The sequence below is a fragment of the Aythya ferina genome (assembly GCF_964211825.1).
Source record: "Aythya ferina genome assembly, chromosome: 15".
Taxonomy (NCBI): Eukaryota; Metazoa; Chordata; class Aves; order Anseriformes; family Anatidae; genus Aythya; species Aythya ferina.
Genome location: NC_140314.1, coordinates 1,513,611 through 1,536,572, shown reverse-complemented (window position 1 = coordinate 1,536,572; position 22,962 = coordinate 1,513,611). Strand labels below are relative to the sequence as shown.

The 22,962-nt window shown below is 56.9% G+C and overlaps 1 protein-coding gene across 1 annotated transcript in view; it reads left to right on the top strand.

Annotated features, from left to right (window-relative positions):
- The window catches only part of NHERF2 (NHERF family PDZ scaffold protein 2), a 32,927-nt gene extending 10,434 nt beyond the window's left edge, over positions 1–22,493 (top strand). The window contains exons 3-7 of the mRNA XM_084537370.1: positions 13,714–13,890; positions 15,779–15,932; positions 18,017–18,060; positions 18,395–18,457; positions 20,061–22,493. Of these exons, the coding sequence (XP_084393496.1) occupies positions 13,714–13,890; positions 15,779–15,932; positions 18,017–18,060; positions 18,395–18,457; positions 20,061–20,219 (597 nt within the window). The 3' untranslated portion in view covers positions 20,220–22,493. The remainder of the gene's footprint in view (positions 1–13,713; positions 13,891–15,778; positions 15,933–18,016; positions 18,061–18,394; positions 18,458–20,060) is intronic.
- The last annotated feature ends 469 nt before the right edge of the window (positions 22,494–22,962 follow it).

Below are 22,962 nucleotides of genomic sequence, written 5' to 3'. Positions count from 1 at the left end.
CAGGGGTCTGAGCCTCATCCTGCTCCTTCTGTCTTGGGGGCACTCCCCAGCACCCCAGGGTACAGACAGCAGCGTGATGCTCTCTGTGCTGCGCTTTGGCAGGGTCAGCCCTGGCTCTGCACCCTGGTCCCTCACAGATGGAGGAGTTGGGGGCACACATTTGGATGTCAAATTCTTCCTTTTCTGCCAGCTGTGCTTGTGTCCCAGCACCCAAACGACCCCGGGTCTGCAGCTGGGCTGTGGGACCGAGGGAAGGGAGGAACAGGAGCCCCCCTGCAGCTTGGTGGGGCAGCGGGGCCCGGCGAGGAGCTCACCGGGGGGTGTTTTCATGTGGGGTGGTGCAGGAAGCCCCTCCCTGGAGGAGAGCATCCACCCCGCAGCAGAAACTTCCTCCGTGGGATATTTTTAGTGAAACACAAAGCAAGTGGAAGGGAGCGGGAGGCAGATTAGCATCAGGAGGAGTTGCGCCCTGCCAAGGGTCTTTGTTCCTGGGGCCACGTGCTCCTGAGGGATGCCTGGCCTCGTGAGGGGACAGCGGGGTCACCCCTGGGGACCTGCCACCTCTTGGTGGGTGGTGGTAGCATCCCAGCCCATTGCCTGGCTGCAGAGTGGTGACACTGAGAGTTGTGACCCTGCTGCATTGGAGGGGATGAACTGCAGCTGATAATGTTCCTTTCTGCATCCCTGGGTAATCAAAAGCTTTCCTTCAAAGTGATTTAAAAACCCCAGCGTTACTGGGAGCAGTTCAAACTGCAGCTTGCTCTGGTGCAGCCAGCCCCGGCCCCCCCTCTGCTTGCAGGGATGCGCTCGAGCAGCTTGCTTTAATAACAGCCCTGCTCCTCGCGGGCTCTGCGCCAGCCGTTTAATGGTTCTGTTCAATAGTACAAATATTAAATGCTTTCAAATAAATTAAAAATCATCTGGCAGGATCTGGACCTTCTGCGTGTGCCCTGGCAGCTGCACAGCGCCTCCACCGTGACTTTGCTGCGTCCTGGCGCGTTGCTCGTGCTCCTGTCGTGGGGCTGGGGCTGGGCTGCAGCTCCTGCGGGGTGGCTGTGATGGGATGCAGCAGCCGTGGGTGGCTTCAGCCACAGGGTTGGAAAACTCTGGGCCAAACTTTTTTTTTTTTTGGGGGGGGGGGAGATGGCTTTTGTGATGAGTTTGTTTTCAGGTGCAAAAACATCAGTTTTCATAAGAAAATGCTTTTGTTTCTGTGAAGCTCTGAAGTGTTGAGCGCTTTAGCTTTCTCACCTTAAAACAATGTGGCTTTGTTTTGTGTTCTTTATTCCCAAGACGCAAATTAATGTGGGAACTGCATGGTTCCAGTTGTCTCTACCCAGCATTGTGCCTGGTGCCCCGTGCAAGGTGGCTGGGCCTGGAGGCGCTTGGCTCCAGCCATGGTGCTGCTGTGGGCGATGCTCTGGGTAGAGCCAGTGTGGGGGGCTGAAAAATGGCCAGGGACTGAAAAATGGCCAAGGAATGAAGGTGCCAGCAGGCGTGGGGCAGCTCTGGCACAGGGTAAGGTGCTCGCAGGGAGTGGGAGCACACGGAGTGAGTGTGCGGTGTACACGCCGCCTTCACGGCACACATTCCTGGGCTGGAAGGGGCCGCGGCTTCCAGCTGTCGGGCAGGCACACGCGGCTTCTAAACGAGCTTTTAAAGAGCTCTCTTTAATCCGCAAGGCAGTATCCCCGCACTGATTGCAGCTGTAACAGCATGCAAGTGAGATGCGATGGCTGTGGCATTGCCTCGCTCCATACGTGTCTTTCCTGCTCTTTGGGCAGGGAGACTGAGAGGTTGAGCGGCTCGCCCAGCATTACAGGAGAGCTTGGCACACTAAAGTAAGGTCTGAAGAGAGCCAGGTTTGGCTCTCAGTCCTTGGCTCTGTCTCTAGGTATGGAGGTTTTACAGGCGGTGGTCTCGGGAGGCTCCAGGCAGGGATATGAGCAAGAAAATTAAACTCTTAATCAGTAAAGGGCTTCTCCAGGTCCACAGGTTTCTATAAATAAGGAATTAAAACCCAACTTGTAGACATAATTATTTCTGGCAAGTTCCACGTTGTAATTTAATTTCATTGCCGCTCTTGCTTGCGCTCCTGAGTGTTTTGGTTCGACTGCTGCGTACGCTTAAACCGTGACCAGACTTGGAGCTGTGTTTTTTTGGCCAAATATCTCTCTTCCCACTAAATCCTTGCACAAGTCTGTTACGAGTAAATGTAGGTATCTGTCAGCAGTGACTCTGGGAAAGCCAAACTGAAAGTAGCTTTATCCATAAGGGAAAGGAGACTCCCTCCCTACGGGTGCTGGTGCTGCAGCAGTGGCTTTGGGGCTCTGTCTCTCCGCAGGGACATGGCATTGAGCTGTGCCCTGCACTGCCCCGGGGCTGGTGCTGCTGCTGCTGCTGTGAATACCTTTTGGAAAGCATCTGGAAGTGGGTGGGTGAAGGGAACAGGGCACAGGGGCAGCAGCGAATTGGTGGGGTCAGGATACAGGCCTTAGTGCTGCCTGCTGCAAATCCCGTTAGGCAAGGCTCGCTGCCTGCAGAGACCCGTAGGAGTCCCCGCGGTGTTATGTCATTAAACCCTCTTATGGATTTACAGGGACTAATCCCCTTAAAGAAATGAGTGGCACAAAAGGCGGCGGGCGGGCTAATCCCCGCTCGCTGCCCTGCGGGTTAACCTCCTGCCCCGAGGTGCTCCGTGGCCACCAGGGATGGGGACGTGGCCGTGCCATCCCCCGGGGTGCTGGGTCTGGTTTGTGGGGCTTTGGTCACCTTGGCCAAACCCTGGCTGCTCTCACGTTGTCCCCTGTGCCCAGCACGGGCAGAGCTCCCCGTCTGTAGCACCCACTGGCTCTCTGCAGACTGACTGTCCTGCATGAGCGGCCAGAGGGCATCCCAGGTAAAGCAGTTAATTCTGGCCTTGCGGTTGTTCATGGTTAGCGGGATTTAATTAAGACGAGCCCTAATTAGTTCTAAGAAGGATGAACAGTCTGCTTTGCCTGGAAAAGTTCCCCGCTCTTGCCTGGAAGCTGTTTATGAGGACAGGGCTTGCATTGACATCGGGGCTGGGTCTGCCCCGGGGATGGGGTACGCAGGAGACCTGCCTTGTGCTGAGGGGTGCTCAGGGCAGCCCAAAAGCAGGAATAAAACCTGCTTTGTGCCGCTCTTTGCAGCAGCTGCTGGGCCTTCCTGGCACCCAGACCCCTCTCTCTGCCAGCCCAGGACTCCCTTGGGCAAACACCGGGGTGCCGAGAGCGCCTGGCTGCGTGCTCACCTCCCCTGGGGTTATCGGCACCTGCAGCCGGAGCCCTGCGCTGGCTCCAGCAGTTATCGGGGGGGTTCCCTGTGCCCCCATTGCATGTGCCTGGCACCGCCAGCCTCTACATGGGGCTTTGCCAGCGCTGCCCTTATCTGCCCCAGCACGGCTGTGATGTTTGGCCACCCTGGTGGAGATAAACGCGTGGCTTCCTGCAGCAAGCAAGGGGCATCTGCAGCCATCTCATTTTGGGGAGCTGGGTTTAAAATCTGTGGATTTTGAGCTGAGTGCCACAGCTGGGTGGGCAGCAGCTCTGTTCCCCAGTGCATCAGGTCCTGGTCTGATCCCGTGGTTTCCAGCAGGGTTATGGGATGGAGCTGGCACTGTCATTTTGGAAAGAGGCTGAGTTACAGATGTGAAGGAGAGCCTCTGGTGGAGCCATCGGCTCCAGGTGGTGTGTCCAGGGCAGGTTTTGTATAAAAGCTTTGAGTTGCAGGGCTTTGGGAGGTGGGGGTAGTTTGCATGTCCCATTGAGGGCCAGGAGTGAGGTGCCTCACTCCCTTCTGCTTGCTGAAAGTTGCCCCCCTGGATATTTTATTGCAGGGCCTTGAAATAAAAAAAAAAAAAAAGGCCTCACATTTAGCTAACCCCAGGCACGGGTGCCACAGCGCTGCCTTTACTTTCATTACAAGGAATGCAGAGGATGTTGGGAGCCCTCCCCCCCGCCCCGTTTCCTCCCGAAAGCTGTGCTGCCCGGCCAAGACAAATATTGGGAGTAAACTATTGAACTTCCCCGCTCCCCAGTGCTCCCCGGCGCGGTGGGCGCACAGAGCAGCGCCTGTTCTCCCTGCCCCACTGGTGGGGGCCGGGCAGGGAGGTGTGGATGTGTCCCCGTGGCAGGGAGCACTGCTGGGAGGCACACGGCAATGTGCAGTGTGACCGTGAGCCCACGGCATCAGCTCGTCCTGCCCAGCTCCTTCGCATCCACCACCCCCGTGCTTGGGCTCAGTGGCAGAGTGGAGGGGACAACCCCAAAGGGCTCCTGTGATGGCTTGGGGGATCTCTGCCTCTTTGTGTGTGCTTTTTTTGGGCTCTGCAAGTCTACAGTAGTCCCCGTGACCCACCTTTGCCCTTTTCTTCAGGGCTGGGGATGCTGTGTGGGCTCGGGGCAGGGACTGGGGGCTCTCGGGTCTCCCATCCCGTGTCCCACAGCTCAGCCATCAGCCTGCTTTCTGCAGGGCTGAGGGTTATTTACTGGTCTGCTCACAATCTCTCCCTGCCTCAGGAAGTCAGGCTCCCCAGGCAGCTCCTGGGGGCTTTAGAAGGCTGGTGCTGGCCTCGTGGGATGTGGATCGCTGCCAGCCCTATGTGGTGCCCCTTGCATCGCAATAAGCCCCTGGGACTCCCCAGTGGAGTGCCCCTGTCCCCAGGAGGGGTCCCCTGAGCAGCCACAGTGCCAAGCTGGTCACCATGGGGCAGTGTTGGTGGAGGTCACTGCAGGTGCTGGTTTGGGGACCTTGTGGTGGCACCTGGTGACCCCGCTGCAGCGGGAGCACAAAGCCGGCACGGCTGGGTTGGCACGGCCGGGTTCCTGGGCTCCTGCTGGTGGCTGGGATTAGTGAAGGCAGTTAAGGGGGCCGGCATTAATGAGTGATTTGGTGATTGCTCAAGGCTTGGCCTCGGCGAGAAGCTGAAGAGTCCAAAGGGCAGGCTGATACCGCCTGGTTCATGGTTTTCTGGGGGTGGCTGTGGCCAGAGCCCGTGCTGTCCTGGGCTCACGGGCCGTAGGCTCGCTGTAAGCAAGCACGAGCTCACGTGCAGGGTGTGCTCCGAGCCCTGCCTGGCAGAGGAGCCGTGGCTTGGGCTCTAGGCTCTGCCCTTGGAGAGGTGCTGGGGACGCCAGGATGTGCCACCAAGGCTGGCAGTGGTGCCACTGCTTTGGGACAGGGCAGGGCACATCCCCCTGGGGCTGCCAGCACTCAGCTGGGGCAGCTCCATGGGAGCCCTGTGCCCCTGGGAGGCTGTTCCTGGTCTCTGCCTCCCCGTGGCCCAGCAGCATTCCCTTCCCTCGCCCTGGAGAGGTTCGTGTTGGGCGTGGGAAGGCCGTTTTCCCCCTTCCCAGCAGCTGGAGCCCTGCACGGAGCGACCACCTCGCCTCCTTCCCTCCCACCTACAGGCAAGCAGCTCCCTCGGGCTCTTTGGGCTGCCTCTGCGTCCAGCAGGCAGATCCCGTGTTTTTCCTTGTGGACAAACCCCAGCCCACGAGGATCTGCGTTGCTGCCCCGTGTCCTCCTAGAGCTGCTCTCCCCCTGCACGCCGGCTTCCCGGCTGCGAGTTCCCTTGGCAGATCGCGCTGGAAAAGTTGTCTCTCTGAAAGCAAACACATGCACGTGGCGTTTTCTCTCTCTCTCCTGCCCTGCCTCCCTCCGTTTCCCTGCGCCGCCGGGGCCAGCTGCTCCCCTGCTCCAGCCAAGCGCGTGGTGCTGGGCCTGGCTGCAGCCCTGCAGGGGTGGGAATGCGTGCGCTGGGGAGAGCAGGCTTCCCTGGCTGCCTGAACGCCAGCAGAGGGGGAGGAGGGGGAAAAAAAAAAAAAAAAAAAGAAAAGCAAAAAGGCTGGCTTTTGCAGCCTCTCGCTGAGAAATTCCCCAGCTGGGGGATTCCTGAGAAATGACACGGAGATCGCAGTGCTTGGCACTGCTGCTGGGCGGCGGGGAGCAGCGGGATCCTGCGGGGTCGGGCTGGGTGCGTGGCTCGTGGTGGTGCCTGCATGGGGCAGCTGCCCTGTCCTGCCTGGGGGGCCATGCCCAGGGTGTGTGGCCCTTGTTGGGGGGCACCAGGCAGGGCACAGTCCTGCTGCAGCACCTCCCGAGAGGCTCCGTGGTGCTTGGGGGTCTCTGTCACACTGTGGCATGGTGCTGGGGAGCACGGAGAGGGGCTCTGCTGCTTCTCCACACCTTTTGCATCCTGTGTTATCTTCTGCCAGGTGGTTTCAGGGGATGACAGCCTCTGGTGGGGTCTGGGTGCCTCACTGCATGGCTCGGGATGATGCAGAGCACATCGCTGCTGGTTTTGGGGCTGATCCTGGCAGGGTGCCCTCTGCTCTTGAGGAAGCGCAGCTTTTTGGCACTGTTTCTGCTCTCGAGAGCTGGCAGGGCCCAGGCTGGCAGGCACGGGGCGCGTTACCCGATGGGGAGTGTTACCCGATGGGGGCTTGCTGCCCCGTGCAGCTGTCCCCACTCCAAACTCACGCTTTGTTTCCTGCGGCAGACCCGATGAGCTAAAACCTCGCTCGGTGAAAATATTCAAATTACCATATCAGCTGCAGCTTGGCTGTAGGTCCTGCTGAGTACCCGGGCTGGATGCTTTCCACTGCTAATTGGAATCACTTTGCTGTCTCTGAGCTTGCCTGTGATCCTCGTTTGCTCCCTTTGTGCTGCGCGTTGGCAGAGAAAGCAGCGGGACACATCCAGGCAGCGCCGTGCCCTGCGTGCGTGCTCAGCACCCAGACCACAGCCATCAGGAATTGGGTGTTCCCAGAGCAGGGGCACAGCGCCTGGCTGCTGCAGGGCTGTGTGGGGAGAGTGCTGGAGCCCTGCAGGAAAAGCACAAATCTTTCATGGCTTTTGCCCTTTTTAAAAAAAGAAAAAAAATATATATATATAATATATATGTATAGTTTTTGATGTTTCTGTTATTCCAACCCAGCTGGAGGAATTTGAATAATTGAAGCAATTGGAAGGATGGAAGCAATTTGAATACCCTAAAGCAGTTTGGGCCTCACGTTCGGGTCTGGCAGTGGAGGTGCTGGTGGTTCGGGTTGGTGACAACCAAGCTGTGCGGTCAGGGCTGTGACAGCAGCAGGGAGCCTGACGGGGGTCACAAGGCAGGGAGGGGGCTGCCACGTCCTGGGGTCCCGCTGCTCCATCTCATTGTCCTTGGGATGCCCGGGTTGCGTGGTGGCAGCTGGCTGATCTTGGGTGCCAATGCCAGAGCGTTTTTGGGGTTCTGACTGCCCTCTGCCATTGCTGTGGGTCGGGGTGCTGCAGCATCATGCATCCCTGCTCCTCCCTGCTCCTCCCAGAGCTGCTGGGGGAGCTGAGACAACCCAGCACAGTCTGGGGCAATCACAGGCTCTGCCAGGTGTTCTGTCACAGTGTTTTCACTCCTCCTTTTCTATCAGGGTGGTGATTGCCGTGAGTGCTGCTGCAGTTGGTGTTTATCCCCAGGGAACGCTCCAAACTTTCTCTGACTGTTGTGATGTGGTGGCAGCGGCTGCTGGTGCCGAGAAGATGCTTGGAAAAAAAAAAACAAGTTTTAAGAGCAACTGTCAGTCAAGCTGCCAGGGCTTTATTGGAAGAATGAAGCGAGCTTTTCTCTTTTTGACTGCTGGTGTCTAAGCCAGAGCACCTCTCTGGGTAGCGAGCAGGGTGGTAATTAGGGTTGTGGCTGTGCAGAAATGGAAGCAGCTTGTTTACTGTGTGGAGGCTGAGCTGCTCCTGCCCCAGGGGTTATTCCTGGCCTGGGAGAGGGGAGCAGGAATCCTGGCTCCTGCAGCAGCACCAGGGCTGCTGCAAAACCTCTAAATAAGAACCTCTAAATTTAACCGTGTGGCTGGGGCACCTCTGGGTGCTGGAAATGCCGCCTTCCTCCCCCAAATCCTTCCCACATCACCCCCAGCTCCTCCCCGGGGCTGCGAGGAGAGGGAACATCTGCTGGAGTTTCCGTGGGACTGCCGTCCCGCCAGCCCGGCCTCCCCTTCCCCCTCGTTATTTATAGCTTTTCACCAACATCTGGAGCTGAAGCTGCATTTGGCTCTGGCTGTCTCCAAGCTGTGGGTTGGAGCTGGGTGAAATGCATGCGGCCGCAGGCTCACCGGGAGCCCCCACTCCTTCCCCATGGTTTTTGGGGGGCCGCAGCATCCCGGTGGGGCCCTGGGGCCGTCTGGGGGTTTAGGGAGCCCCGGAGCATCCTGTGCTGGGGTTTCCCAGAGCTGAGCAGCAAATCCCTGCTGGGAATAGGGCAGAGGGTGAGCGGCTGCCTCTTTGCAGCACAGAGCCTGGGGGTGCTCTGCCTGCCCTGCGCTGCTCCTGCTGCTTGTGGGGGCCTTTGACATTTGTGGTCCCCCTCACCCAGCCCTGCCCACGGTTCCCTACTCCTTCGGTTCCCTACTCCTTGGTGTCACCGAGGTCCTTCAGGCCCTGGGGGATGCGAGGCTACAATAGCCCCCTTTTTGGTGCTGCTTTCCTGGGAAAACTTGAGTCATTCCTGGGGGAAGGGGAATGAAAACCGGCCCCGCTGTAGCAGGCGTTGGATGGCTGGCACCGCGGTGAATGGAGGCAGTAATCCCGGCTGTGGCACGAGCCCAAACCCCTGCATCTCACGGCGAGCGGGGCTGCAGGTTGGCTCCTCATCCTTGAAGCACAGCAGGCAGCAGGTTTCCATGGCAGGGACGTGCGGATCCCCCTGCCCGTCCCAAATCAGGGCAGTGAGCATCTGTGGGAAGTTACGTGCGTCCCCGCAGCTGAGCGAAGGCAGCAGCCTTTGGAAACGGTGGTAATAATAGTGGCAATTAAAGGCTGCCTGCGGCTCAGCTCCCGATGGAACTGTTACTGCCAAGGGAGGGTGCCCATGTCAGGCGGGTGTCAATGGGGCTGTTGTTCTGGCAGTGCTGTGGCCCCAGCCCCTTCCTGCTCGGGTTTCCACCCCTCGGTGCTCCCCGTGCGGTGCTGGGGCTGTGCGGTGCCCTGCTGCTTGCTGGGCATCCCGAGGGCAGGGGTCCCCCTGTGCCACCTGGGCTTTGAGAGGCAAAGGAGGGAGCAAAGGAGTCGTTTTCTGAGCAAAACCCCAAGCAAAAGGAGAGGAAACGCCACGGGAGCCGACTTGAAAGAAAATATGTTAACAATGTAAATTAGGCAGGAACGCTCCTGCCTGTGTTTTCTCCAGCTCGGCTGGAGCAGAGGCGGAAAAGCTTGACGTGTCGCGGGGTGATCTGCAGCCTGGAGCGCAGCCAGGCGGGGCGGTTCTTTCGGGCCCTGGCTGGGTCTGATTCAGCTGCACCAGAACCCAGCAAAGCCCCCGAGCTGCGGTGTGCGCCGGGAGGGAGCCTGGGGCCAAGGGTTTGGGTTCAGGCAGCCCTGGCAGAGCGGTTTCCTCGCCTTGGCCCCTTTCCCAGCTTCTCCTCTTGTTGCGCCGCGGCGCATCGGCGCTTCAAAGGGCAGGTTCTGCTCACGTGGAGGTGATGCCTGCTCCTTAGCTGCATGGGAACCTCTTGGTAGTCAGAGCTGGTTGTGTTTATGGCGCTGGCTCTGCGGTGAGTGTGCTGAAGCATCGAGCTGTACAGAATGGGAAGGGGAATGGGATCTGATCTGTGCGTGAGTCCCAGTCACCGCAGTGACCTGCGTGGTGGTGGCGCTGAGCCCGGGGCCATGGCCACTGGCTGCAGCACTGCAAGCTTCAAGGGACAGCCTCAGTGCTGGAGCTGCAGTGAGATTGTGAGAACTGGCACCACCCAACCTTTTTTTTTTTTTTTTTTATTTTTAAGCGTTTCATTGTTCTTTCATATTTTGTTTGTGCTTTTTTTTTAAATGAGCCGGCTTGAATAGTGTTTCCAAAACCTCTTCCCTTCCAAAATGACGACGATTTGCCTCAAGCGGTAGCTCCAGCGGGGGTGCAGCACCACGGCTTTGTGTCCATGCGGTATTTAGGAGCACATACACATCTGTACATACGTGGGGGTGTACGTGGAGTAATGTTTGTGAGGGGAATACAGCCTGCCATTGCCTGTTAATCCCCTGCGTGCAGTCAGTGGGCAGCGTGGGATCTGGATACCTAGGAAAAGGATCGCTTTGTTGCGTGCGAGTGGACAAATACACGGTTAATTTTTGTTGGCTCTCCTGTACGTGTGTGTGTGTAGCTCACACAAACCGGCTCTTATGGCCATAGCGTGGGAAGGCGGCGGAGCCTGGCGGGCGCTGCGGGGAGCGGGGTGGGAAGGCACCGTGCAGCCCCCCCCGGGGCTTCCGAGCTCGGGTGGGTTCCAGGGAGCCCCGATAACGCGCTGCCGCGGCGGGGAGCGCCTCGACGGAGGGCTTGGGTTTCACAAAGGCGAAATTCCTCCCGGGAGCTCAGGAAATATCTTCCCAGAACAGAACCAGGGAAGCGTTGGCACAGGTCGTAAAGAAAATAAATAGCAGAGCTGGCAAGAGGAACGGCGGCTCCGTGTCAACGAAGCACGTAAGTGCAAAGTGTTTAAGCATGTGCTCGAATCTGAGTGCAGCGAGGGGATCTTCGGTGTTTGCGGAGTCCCAGAGAGGGGCTTTCCAGAGCTGTGATCAGAGACCTGCTTTTTCCAACGGCTGAGGACCGCGGTTGTCGGGAGGTTTAACAGCCCTGCATCATCTCTGCAGAGGGGTGAGCAGTTCTGCCCGTGGATTTCTGTGTGCTGCTCGGAGCAGATGCTGTGGCTGAACTGGGGCTTCTTTTTTAAAATGTGGAATTCAAGGACGTTGAATTCAGGATGTGCTGGTGAGAGCAGAACAAGCCTGTGCAGGATGTGGTGCTGGGTACCCCCAAAAAGCTGCTGCAGGAGTTGTCTTCTCCTGCCTGGTTTCTGTGTGATTTATTTTGGTGACCCCGAGCCTGGCCACAACACCTCACTGGCTGGCACGGCATGCACAGGGAGCTGCTCTGTGTATCTGTGACCCCTTAAAAATGGGTTAAGAGTAAAATAGCTCAAAACCTGAATTTCTAAGCCCAGGTAGGTGATGCTAGATGTGTTCCTTTCTTCCGGAGAGAGGCAGCCCCTTTTCCCAGCACTTTGAGCCCTGTGCATCCCTTGGGGTCGCGCCGGGCCCTCGACACGCTGACCCCGCTCTGTGGTTGAATCATTTCCTGTTTTCTCCGGCTGTTGAAGAACTCCACGAGGCGAGCTGGAAGCGTTTGCAGAGGGTGAACTAACTGCACTGAGGCCATGGGAAAACACAGTTTGCTGAATCTGCAGAGTGAGAGGATCCGTGTGCGGGTCCTGGTGGCTGGCTGTGCTCAGCCGTGCGCCGTTGATCCGCGGGTGCCGTCCTCGTGGCTTTTCCCTTTCGAGAACCACTGTGTGCATCGAGGCATTGATGCTGAGAGCATCTCCACAGGCAGGAGTGTGCGGGACATAGTCTGTTTTTTCCCAGAACTTGTCGTGGTAGCATCCATGCGCCCTGCAAGCTCAGGCTGACGAGGCTGTGAGGGCTGCAGTGTGTATCAGCGGTCACTGGGGCTTTTCCTCAAGCCCCCTCCTTGATTATTATTTTTTTTTTTTTTTTAAGCTGTATTGCAAAGTTGATATTTGTAAACACTGGGGCCCTGCAGCCCATGGAGCCCACACAAGCCCTGTGCCCACGCTGGGCACTGCCAGTGGCAGCTCCTGCCTGGGAGCACTTCTTGAGGAGTTGGGCGCTGGGGCCCCGAGGAGCCACAGCATTGCCAAGTCCTCGGTTGCTCGCTTCCCTCCTCGTCTCTTCCCAGGCACGGGGTTAAGCTGTTCCAGCTGCTTCGTGGCTAGAAGCACCCAAGTGAGTTCCCCATCCACCTCCGTCCTCAGCGTGTATCCCAGTGCCGGGGCCAATCCTGTTGCTCTGTGGCAATTTTGCATTCCCTTCCCAACTCAGAGTAGGCTGTGGTCATGCTGGAGCCATCCGCTGAACTCCCCAGCCTGATGTGAGCCCCGCCAGCTCGAGTATTTCATAAACAGCTCCAGGAGAGCTCTGTCGGGATATTTATTTACATCCCATTGAGCTGGCAGCTGTGCTCGGGGCCGCAGCAATGCAGGAGGGGGGCTCCCCGCTGCATTAAACCCAGGGACAGGGATATTGGGAGCTGTCTTTCACAGCACCTTCTGGACAAGATGGGAACGTCGGGGAAATTTCTGCTTGGCTGCTTTATTTTAAATGAAAGGTTGTAAGAGATTATACCACAAATGCGATCTGGAAAACAAATATCTGAGGTCTAATAGCAGGAGGGGAGCAGCATTTCTTTTAATGCAAATTTCAAACCCAGCCACAGGGAATGTTTTCCTTAAACCACAGACCAAAAAAAAAAAAAAAAAAAAGAAAACCTGCTTCTATTTCTGAAGCAGCTCCTGCTGGAGACACGGCTGTGTTGGTGTGCCGGGCTGTGCAGGGGCTGTCGTGGGGCAGCTGCCTTTGTGGGAGAAGAAATGGCTCTTGTGAGCCTGCAGAAAACCCGCTGCTTGCTGCTCCCCCGGTGCCCTGCAGAGCCATAAAGCATCTTGCATGTGATGGGGGGAAGCACTAAACTCCTCACGTGCTCCTCTAATGTTCTGCTGCCTGCAGCAAGCTCAAGCTTTACGTGCTGCAGGAACCCTTCTGAGCGGGAGCAGCCCTGTGCGTCCTGGGAGGGGAAAGCACCATGTGCAGGGGCATTTCTTCCCCTCTGCAAAACCCAGCTTCTCTGCAAAGCTGGAACTTCTGCAGGGCTTTTCCGCCCAGCCCAGCTTGGTGTTTCTGTAAGTTCTCAGTTGTGCCAGCAGGAGATGGCTGCAGAGCGGCCGTGATGGATGGCTGAAGGTGGTCGGGTGGTCCTGCAGGTCCTCCCGCTCAGCTTGGGGCTGCTCAGTGCTTGCACTTATTTCTGGGGATTCTTTAGCTGGTCACAGAGAACTGGTGAAGTGGGCAGGAGCAGGTTTGGGGAAGGTGCTGTTCCTTGGAAGTGGGGTCACCAAGGGCAATCTCATGCACTGCCAGGGCGAGGGTGGCTCTGATGGATGGGGTCTGTGCTGGCAGCAGTGCCAGAACCAGGCAAGACTTGATTCTGGGACAGAATGATGGATGGTGGTGGTGTGTGCAGGGCAAGAGGCGTGATTCCTTCAGTAATTAGGTGCTGATGGTGAGCTCTCCTGTAACGAGGCATCCAGGTGTGACAGCTTGGGACAGGGATGGGGCATCCTCCTCGGCTAGCCTGTCCCCACAGGCACGGAGCCATCTCTGCCACGGCCAGGAACGTGGCTCCAGAGCTGGGAGGGAGAGGATGGAGCTGCGTGCCGTGCCGATGTCACTGGGACCAAGGGCACGACGCTGCCTTAAATAAATAACCAAGGTTAAGGTGCTGGCCCTGCCCGGCTGCGCTGTGCCCGGCCGCGGGGTCGGACGCTGCCCGGAGGGGCTCGGCAGCCCCCGGGTGGGGCAGGCTTATCTGGGCTGCTGCTGGAGAGAAGGAAATGCATTTTTTGTTGTTTCAATTTCTCTGGAATGGTTTTGGACAATTGGTTTTCTAAAATAAACTCAATGAGAGGAAATTCATTTGTTAACCTGTCCCTGTTTAGCTGGCAGGGGAGGATGGTGCACAGATACGTTGCTTCCTTGTTAGTTTTAGTTATGATTCAGAACAAACCCAAACCTATAATTTAAATGCCGTGTTTTATCCCCCCCCCACCACCTTCTTCTTTCAATCAGGATTTAAACGGACAGAAAGAGCTGTGCCCACGTCTCTGCCACCTGAAGAAAGGCCCCAATGGCTACGGCTTCAACCTGCACAGCGAGAAGTCCCGGCCGGGGCAGTTCATCCGCTCGGTCGACCCAGACTCGCCAGCCTCCAGAGCGGGACTGCGGCCCCAGGACCGGCTGGTGGAGGTAATGCTGGGGGCTCAGCACACCGTTCCCATCAGCCTGAAGGTTTTTTGGGGTCCTGTGCCCCTTTTGCAAGTGGGAAGAGGGAGAGCAGAAGCGCCGTGACCCTACAGATCAGCTGGGATGCCTGATGCTAAATCGAGCCCCCTTCCCTTGACCTTTTCCATCAGATCCCTGTCACATTCCCCCGTAACACAGAGCCTGATGCTGGTGCCCAGGCAGGGTGCTGGAACTGGGGATGAGCACGGATGGAGGTTTGGGGGTGTCACCTCCCCGACATGGCCAGGCCGGAGCAGGGAGCACCCTGCACTTGGTGGTGCTGGCATGGGGAGGTGGCTTCGTGGGGACAACTGGGACTGGTCCCATCCCAGCCACCCAGGGAAGCTGCTTCTGTCCCATCACCCCCATCTGCCATGGGCTTGGGGCAGCTCGGTGCCACCCAGCTGAGCCAACGCGCTGCTGGGCAGGGCAAGCATTTGGAAACAGAGGGGGAAAAGCTCTGCAGAGAGGTCTTAAAGCATGAGATTGTGAAAGATTAGGGGAAAAACTGCTCTTGGAAGCGATTTCGTGTTCACTTATTGCTGAACAAGAGAATTTTTGATGTGGTTGCTGATCACCCTCCCCTTGGCTTGTTTGTGCCTTGCCATTTTTACCGAGTACTGAGTTCCCCCATTCAGAGCTGTGCGCTCCGGGCAGGGTTTGGGCAGTGCAGACAGACAGACGGATGGGGCTTGATCCTAGAGCCAGCACCCCAGGAGCAGCCCTGGTGCCTGCTTCAGCTCCTGCGTGCTGGGAGCACCTGGACGCCCTGTGCTGGGGCTGTGGGTTATCCCTGCCCGAGCTGGGCACCAGCCCGTTCCCCCACCCCCGGGTCCAGAGGGACGAGGGATTTGCACGCTCGGAAGAAAACACGCATCCTGCGGAGCCGGGCGGTCCCCGAGGTGGGGAAGTGAGCGAAGACCAAAGCCCTCGCCCTCTTTCCAGCCCCGTGAATAATCATGCAGGATTCCGTGGGAGCCGCCGGCTGCCTCCCACCCCATGCCAGGGCTGCTCCCCGTGCTCGCCCCCAGCACCGCGGTGTTTTATCGCAGGGAGCCGCGGTTCAGAGCGGCACGATGTCACGGCGAGGGATTTTGTTATTTATTTATCGGCCCTTGGCCAAGTGCCTGGCGCACACAAAGTGGCGAGGGGTGAGCTGGAGAGCTCGGAAACCCAATCCCCCTGAGCCGGCTCTTTGGGGCTCCGATAAATATTTGATGCCCCCAGCCCTGCTGCACCCCCTGGGCGGGTTGGGGGTGCCAGAGGCTGCGGCGCTGACCGGGGTTTATCATGTGCAGCAAAAAACAGCCCTGCAATGAGAGTGGCATCGAGACCTTTTCATGTGGGACAATGGGTGTGTTCGTTCCTGAGCACAAACAATGCCTAGAAATCACGATTGTTCCCTTTCTGCCCGCGGAACAATTGGGAGGAGAGATCCTGAGTGCTGGTGGGTCCCAGGTCACGTGCAGTGAAGGGAAAATGAGTCAGTGTGTCGGGGACGGGGACAGAAAGGCCGAGCTCTGCTCAGCCACTGGGACACGGGAAATCCTCCCTTGCTCCTCTCCCAGAGGGACAAACGGCCACGAGCCCTGTGGAGCAGGACATGGAGATCTCAGTGCAGGCTGAGGTGTTTGGGGCAAAGCTAAGGTGAATGAAATCACTGGAGAGGAACCTGCAAGTCCCTGAGCACCTGGGCACGTGGGGTGGTGGCAGAGGCTGTGGCCGGGTCTCCCTGCAGGGGGTTCAGGAGTTTTGGGCAGAGGTTTTTGGTGACACGAAAGGTGAGCACAGGGGTTGTTCCCCTGTCCGTGCTGCGGGAGCCAGACCTGGTCCTGATGGTGCCGCTTTGCAGGTGAATGGGATAAACGTGGAGGGGCTGAGGCACTCGGAGGTCGTGTCCCACATCAAGGCCAGGGAGAGCGAAGCCAGGCTCCTGGTGGTGGACCCCGAAACAGATGATTACTTCAAGAAGCTGGGGGTGACCCCCACCGAGGAGCACACCAAAGGTGAGACTCGGCTCTGCTGGGCGACCCCACAGCTCTCGTGACTCACTGGGACACTGGGTGGGATTTCAGAAGTGCCAGAGTCATGTTTCCCTTGTCTCATCCCTCAGTAGTTTCCTGAGCACCACCCAGCTATTTATAAGCAGTGAGAATACTTCCTAATCTAGCCAAAAAAACAATTTGTTATTTTTTGCACGGTGAATAATTAACCCAGGAACTCCCTGCCAGGAGGTGGCTGGGATGAGGAGGGTGCTGGGGTGGCGCTGAGCATATTGCTCGGGGAGGGATGCTCAGGTGGGATCTGTTCTGGTGGAGGATCCTGGGGCTGCTCCTGCTTTATTTGCAGTGCCTGGGAGCAGAGCAGCCGGCCCCGTAGTGCTGATGTGGGGCTGTAAGAGGGAGGACACCATAACCCCGCACTACTCTGTGCTCCCGAGACGGAGCCTGAAGGTGCAGGGAGAAACTCTGGGGCTGGCCCCATGTGTGTGTAGAGGGAAGGACTTCATGCGACAGCGATCACAGGGGCGGCTGCTGCAGGAAATGTTTCCCTTGCTGTTGAAACCTGGCAGAGAAAGCAGCCTGGCCGCTCCCCGACCTGCCGCGGGGAGGGAGCTGCCCTGCAGCCCAACGGGGGGCTCTGCTTCCTACGCTGCCAGCCCCTGTCCGACCTGAACTCTGCAGGACATTCCCGGTCTGCCAGATGCTCAACAGGAAGATTTGCCCAAAGGAACGGGTCAAACCGTGCTGAGGAGCACGCGGGGCGAAAGCGGTGTCAGATGCTCCGAAGCGGTTGAGGAGGAGCCGGTGCGAGCGCTGGCTGCTGGCACGAGCACAAAGGAGCCCTTGTTCCCTGCAGCAGGGACGTGGCCGGGGCCAGCCGCACGCCAGGGTGCGCGGGTGGGTGCTCAAGTGCTGGGCCCTGGCTCTGCAGCTCCTTGCTGGATGTTGGATGCTTTCCTCGGGGGTCAGCAAGGAGCAGGTCTGCCTGGCCAGCAGCCCTGCACCACTTGGGCTCGGCTGTCCTGATGCCACAGCTGAGGTTGTCACACCAGCACGTTTTCAAAGTCCATGTTTTGGTTTTATTAAATAAAAAAGAGCCCCGATTTACATTGGAAATACCTAAGTTTGCACTGACACATCCCAAAAATTAATTCTTTGGGAAGCTTGGCCAGCCCTGTATGTGATGCATGGGCAGTGGCTTGGAGCTGTAAAATCAGCAGCCCTGGGTTTCTGCAGTTGCAGGCTGCCCTTGGCTGCAAGCGCAGCTCTTGCTTCACTGGAGCTGCTGTTACACAAGGCGTGCACGCACAGCATTGTTTTCTGCTCGGCCGCTGTGCGCTGGGGGCACCCTGGGGTCCCCCTGGGGTCCCACAGAGCCGGTCTCACCCCGTGCCATGCACAGAAAGGGCCCTGTGCCCCCAGACGTGTTCGTGCTCAGTCGTTAGCCCTGTTGCAATTAGCACATCTGTGACACCACAGCTTGTCTGTCCCGGGCTGCCTCTAGCAATGGCTGGGTCGCGGTGACTGGCAGCTCATCTGCAATGAATTTGCCATTGTTTGGAGCGTTATTAGCGCAAATCGTTGGAACCGGGCAAAAAAATGGCAAGGTACATGAAAGGCGGGTTGTTTGCCCCGTGCTGTTGCGACACCAAGATGCTGATTTCAGCAAATAGCGTTGGGCTGGTTTTTAAGATTTCTGATTAAACAGCTCCTGAAGAAAAATTACTGAACTGTCAGAACTGGGAGTACACCGCATTTAGTGCTCACAGGGGGAAGCTGCTCAGTCCCCTTCCTGGAAGACATTTTCTTTTGATGAAAACAGGGAAATCAAAGGAAATTGAGGTTTCAGAAGAATGTGGTTGCAGAGGGCACGGGGGTACAGAGGTGTTTGCCTGAGCTCAGAGGCAGCTCGGGCTGGGTCTGGCTGCAGCTCTGAGGGAAGGGGTGCGCTGGGCTTTTGGGGCTGGGGTGGAGACCCTGTGCCAGGAGGGGCTCAGCTGGGGGCGATGCTGGAGGGCACTCCCCTAGGAGCCCAGCAGTGTATTTATGAGTATATTCAACACTTTTTTCTTTTGCGTGGCCCTCAGGTGTGGTGCCTCAGCCCCTGACGAACGGATCCGCACAGACACAGGTGAGTCCTCGCCTGTTCCCGGGGGCTGGGCGGTCCTGGTTGGGCTCAGAGCAGAGGGAACCTCACAGCCTCCCTGAAGCTCATTTAGCTCAGCTTAACCACTGCTAGCTAATTGTAATTGCTTCCTGATGCAGCTTTAATTTCGGGTTTGCACGAGGCTGGTGTGAGACCAATTCACTCCTTTTCCCCAGGGACAGCGGGAGGAGGTGGGCGGGCGGTGGGGACAGGGGAGCAGTGGCTCCCCCCGCTCTGCCCATTTATTTGTGTGGGGTTTTTTTGTGTTTTTTTTTTTTTGTCTTTGCACAAACTGGACTAACATTTTCATTTCCAACAGCTGAACGGAGGATCCACATCTTCATCTCACAGTGACCTTCAAAGTCCCGGGAAGGAATCAGAGGTAAAAACCCTGATCACACACCCTCTTCTTTGTACATGCTTACGTGTGTACGTGGTTGTGTTATGGTACTGGGCAAAAATGCCTCTAAATGCAATTTCAGTTTCAGATTGCAGACTTGGGTACACTTGTATCCACCCAGCAAGCAAAACAGGGAGTTTGCTTTCATGCCCTGCCCTGTAAATCCGCATGAAATGTGGCCGTGAGCTCCCGGCAGCTGCTGGCTCCAGCCCAGAGGCAGCTGCGTTCCTGGGGGCATCGATGACCCCTTGGGTGGCCTGGCGAGGCCGTCCCGAGCACGTCTGGCTGGAGTGTGTGGGAGCAAGGAGAGCTGCTGCCAGGGCTGTGTGTGCCCGGGGAGGGGGTCAGCAGCGGCACGCTGCCCCCAAACCTATGTCAGAGAGATGTAAAAGCATTCGAGTGCGAATTAAATACCACTGTGTTCTGCCTTCCCTTCTGCTTTCAGATGGGCAGGAGTGGAGATGGGTTAAGTGATGGCTTCAGATTGCTTCCAGTCCTTGTCAGGGGACAGGAGGGCTCTGCCAGCAGCAGCAGATGTCCTGTCTTAGGGGACGGTTTGCGAGGGTCTCGCTGCGTGCTGTGCCCCCACGGACTGGTGGGCTCTGTGTGCTCTGCCCCGGGCCCTGGGGAGATGGGGCTGCCCCAAGGGCCAGCAGAGGAGAGTGCCAAGGGGTAATGGCAGCACATTAACTGGTGCTGTAATAGTTTGGAGGTGTAAGGCAAAAGGGTGCCTTCAAGGGTTTTAGGTCTGAGGTGCCCAGAGCCTCTCCAGCATCTCAGGCTCGGAGGCCGCGCACGCCAGCTGTGTCCGAGAGCTGGGCCAAGCGCCTGCAGTCTGGCAGCTCTGTTTCTCTCTGAGCATTAAATAATACATGTCCTGCTCCTCGGCGATGGTGTGCCGTGCTAAGCAGTGCACGCCAACCAGTTTGCATCCAAAAGCCAGAGCAAAGCAGTTCTCTTGCAGGCAACACTGATGGGAGACCTGCCCGTAGCTCCTGGCAGGGTTTGTGAAATCCCTTTGGAGCTTCGAGTACGCGTTAAAGCTATGCCAGTGGGCAGGCTTTAAGATGCTTCCTTACAAATGAAGGTTTTTATTCTGTGTGTTTGTTTGCTGTTCACATGAGTGTGGTGCATGCAGGATGCTGCTGCAGTGACTTCAGAAAGGAAAGCTGATTTCTGTATCATACAGCACTCTTACTAGGCAGACAGAGGGGTGTTCTTCCCAGTACAGTTCCCAAAGCAAAACGTGCCAGGCATGCAGGCACTGCCGGATCCTGGCTCTGGCTGTTCTCTGGAGCAAACTGGAGCCCGGCCATTTGAACACCTGGCTGCAACGGTGCGGGAACAACATCCATCGAGTGCAATGTAATTATTTGCTCTGTGGCTACGCAGATGCTGCTGCTGCTGGTTAAACCATAGGCACGACATGGGGCAGGGGCTGTGACCTCCTCTAAAAACCTGTGAGTTTGCTTATCTCACACATGTGCTAGGAGATTTCTGCTCCCAGCAGTGTGGGGATGGGATGCCGGGTGGCTTTGGGCACACGGTGCCGGGGGCAGAAGGTTGATCTTCCCTCTCTGTGCAGGACGGAGACTCGGAGAAGAGGGACCCGTTTGAGGAGAGCGGGCTGAGCCTGAGCCCCACGGCTGCCGAGGCCAAGGAGAAGGTGCGGGCCAAGCGGGTGAAGAAGAGGGCTCCGCAGATGGACTGGAACAAGAAGCGAGAGATTTTCAGTAATTTCTGAACCTCGCTGGTGGCACTGCCTGCCTTCCCCTGCACCTGGCCGGACGTTCAGAGGTGCTTGCGCCCTCTCCTTCAGTGTCCACGTGAGATGCTTTGTGCTCTGCTCTTCACTGGTTGCTTTTATGAGGCGTATTTTAAAGTCCTTTTTTATTGATGTTATTATTATTGTTGTTGTTACTCACCAGCGATTCTCATAAGACAAATGTGACCAAAGCTCCTTTTCTTGCTTGCTCTTCAGCCCGGTCTGGCTGCCTGCTGTCCCCTGTTCCTGCTGAGAAAAGACTGGAAGAGTTTAACTCTCGTTTCTTACCTGCATAATTTAGGCTTTTATTACTTTTTTTTTTTTTTTAATTGGGGTGTTAGTTTTGGTTTTGCGGGTGTCCCAGGCTGAGCCCCATGGGATGCTCTGTGCCCCTGTGCAAATGTCCTACGGCCTCGCCGTGGTGGGTGGCCGGGGGGTGGCAGCACCCCCAGCCCCCGGCCTGCAGCTTTACCCCCTCACGATGGGAAAAGGGGGCAGTGGCTGTAAATCTCTCATGTTGACTTTGCTATTGAAATGAAAAAAGTTCTCGTTGGTGTTTTTTAATGAAGCCCTACCTGTTTCCAGTTAGTGTAGGAGCCTCCCTCCCAGCAGCAACTTCTGCCCCAGCAATAAAAGCCCCTTTTCACCCCGTTCCCCCCAGGTTGCAGGATGTACAAGCAAGACAAACCCAGCACCAAATGCCCTCGGCCCCACGGTTTGCACAACGCAGTGAGAGGTGCAGGAGATGCTGCAGGGCCAAGCAGGTCTCCGGGGAGCCCTCGGGGCTGGCACGTGCTCCCTGCCTCCCGCTCCCCCCTGGTGTCCCCCATCCCTGGGCAGGGCAGGCGGGGTCCCCAAAGCTCCCCAAATCTCAGTGGGGCTGACAACAGAGCGGACTCATAGTTAGGAGAGGGTCGATGTCCTGGGCGATTGCTTTGGCGCTGTGTCCTGCTTTAGTACCAAAAGCAGGGTGTCCTCAAGCCCTCGAAACCTATCTTTAAAGCACTGCAGATGAAGCCAGCGTAAGCTCTTTGGCTGTGACCAAGGAAGACGAAACAACGCGCTCGCGGGCTGCAGGCAGAGGTGTTTCGCCGGGGAAGGTCTGTCTTTTGGCTCCCGTGTCAAAACCGCAGGGGGAAGGGACTGGGCACAGTTGCGTGCAAAACCACTTTTCCCAGCTCAATGCAAATGGCAGCAATAACTTGGCCGTTGATGACTATTTTAAACAAAAGACTTGGCTGCGACTTTGCCCTGTATTATTCCCCAGAGCTGATGTATTACAAGGCAGAGGCCTTTGGGTTGGTCGGCGCGCTACGGGTGTTGTGGTGGCTCTGTGTGCATTTCCTAAACGCTGAACTAAAAGGTGCCTTATACCATTTGCTGCTCTCCTCAGCGGCTGCCCGCGGCTCAGCACAGGGGCAGCGCGGGGCCGGGGCATTTGGCTGCGCCCCAGGGAGCTGCCGGGGCTGCTGCTGGCTGGCGAGAGCACGGAAACCCTCAGAGGTGAAGGAGATTTCTTTTTTACGAAGGTGCAAAGTGTTGATGGGCTGAACAGGTTGAAAAATGCCTTTGGAGAGGGACTGGCGCAGGTGTTTGGCTATTGGTGACAAGAGTGGCGGCAGGATGACGGCTCGGGATGCAGAGAGGTTTTTTCCCCCCACCAGGACTCTGCCAATTACTAGAGGCCTCTTCTCTACCCCACCTCAAAGACGATTAGCTCCTCTCTTTTTGGTCCCCAAAATACTTGCTTCTGTAGGAAATAAGGAAGGACTGAAGGAGTCCTCCTTTTTCATGGTATGCACGTTGCTTCCAGTGCCTGCGTAGCCAAACCCCAGGCAGTGCTCTGGTCTGTGCAGGGCAGAGCGCTCCCCACTACACCACGAACTCAACCCACCGTGCATGTCAGAGAGCAAAGCCTCGTTTGTAAATACCGCATTTCTCACCCAAGACTGGACCACTGTAGTTAGAGGGGGGAAAAAAGAACGCGTAGTTCTGAATGCAGATCAAAAGAAATCAGGTGTGCAAGTCTGTACTGATAAGATTTCAGAATCTTAATCTCTGCTTAGTCCATGGAAATTGCTCCTGGTTAAAGCACTTATCATATTTCTGACATCTTGTAGCTCAGTAGTAATTATTCAGTTCCTGTACATTTAACGTGGAAAAAAAATAAATCAATAAAGTGTAAGGCTGTTAGCTGCATTGTAAAAACAATGTACACTGTAATGTCAGTAATAAACTTTGTTTTCCCATGTACCACTTACTTGCTCGTTCTTCATCTGTTTGGTAGGGAACTTCAGAGCGGAATTACAGCCTTCTTTAGCACGTTATAAACTTTGCTTCCTCCCTTGCCTGTTTAAAGAGTAGCTGAAATTATTCCTTTGAAGCTCTACAATGAAGTCAGCACTGCCCTTTCTTTGAAGAACAAAACGCACACGTGGGTGGTGGCCCCCCTGTCAGCTTCTGAGGCGCACACTAACCTGGATCCTGTGGCTATGTAAGCTGTGCCAGCACACATCTGACAATTAAGAGCGTGAAGCTGGATTGTCACCTGCTCCCTGTGCGCTGTGTCCCCTAGGCTCCTGTGCCAGCAGGACTCAAAGGTCACTTGTCCAAGCAATGGCTGCCTCTGGCCCTGGGTTGTGAAGCTTTTAGCTGGACCTTACAGCCCATGGTTCTTGCTGCCAGCACCAGGCAGGCGCCTTGGCAGGCTGCAAGCCCTGGC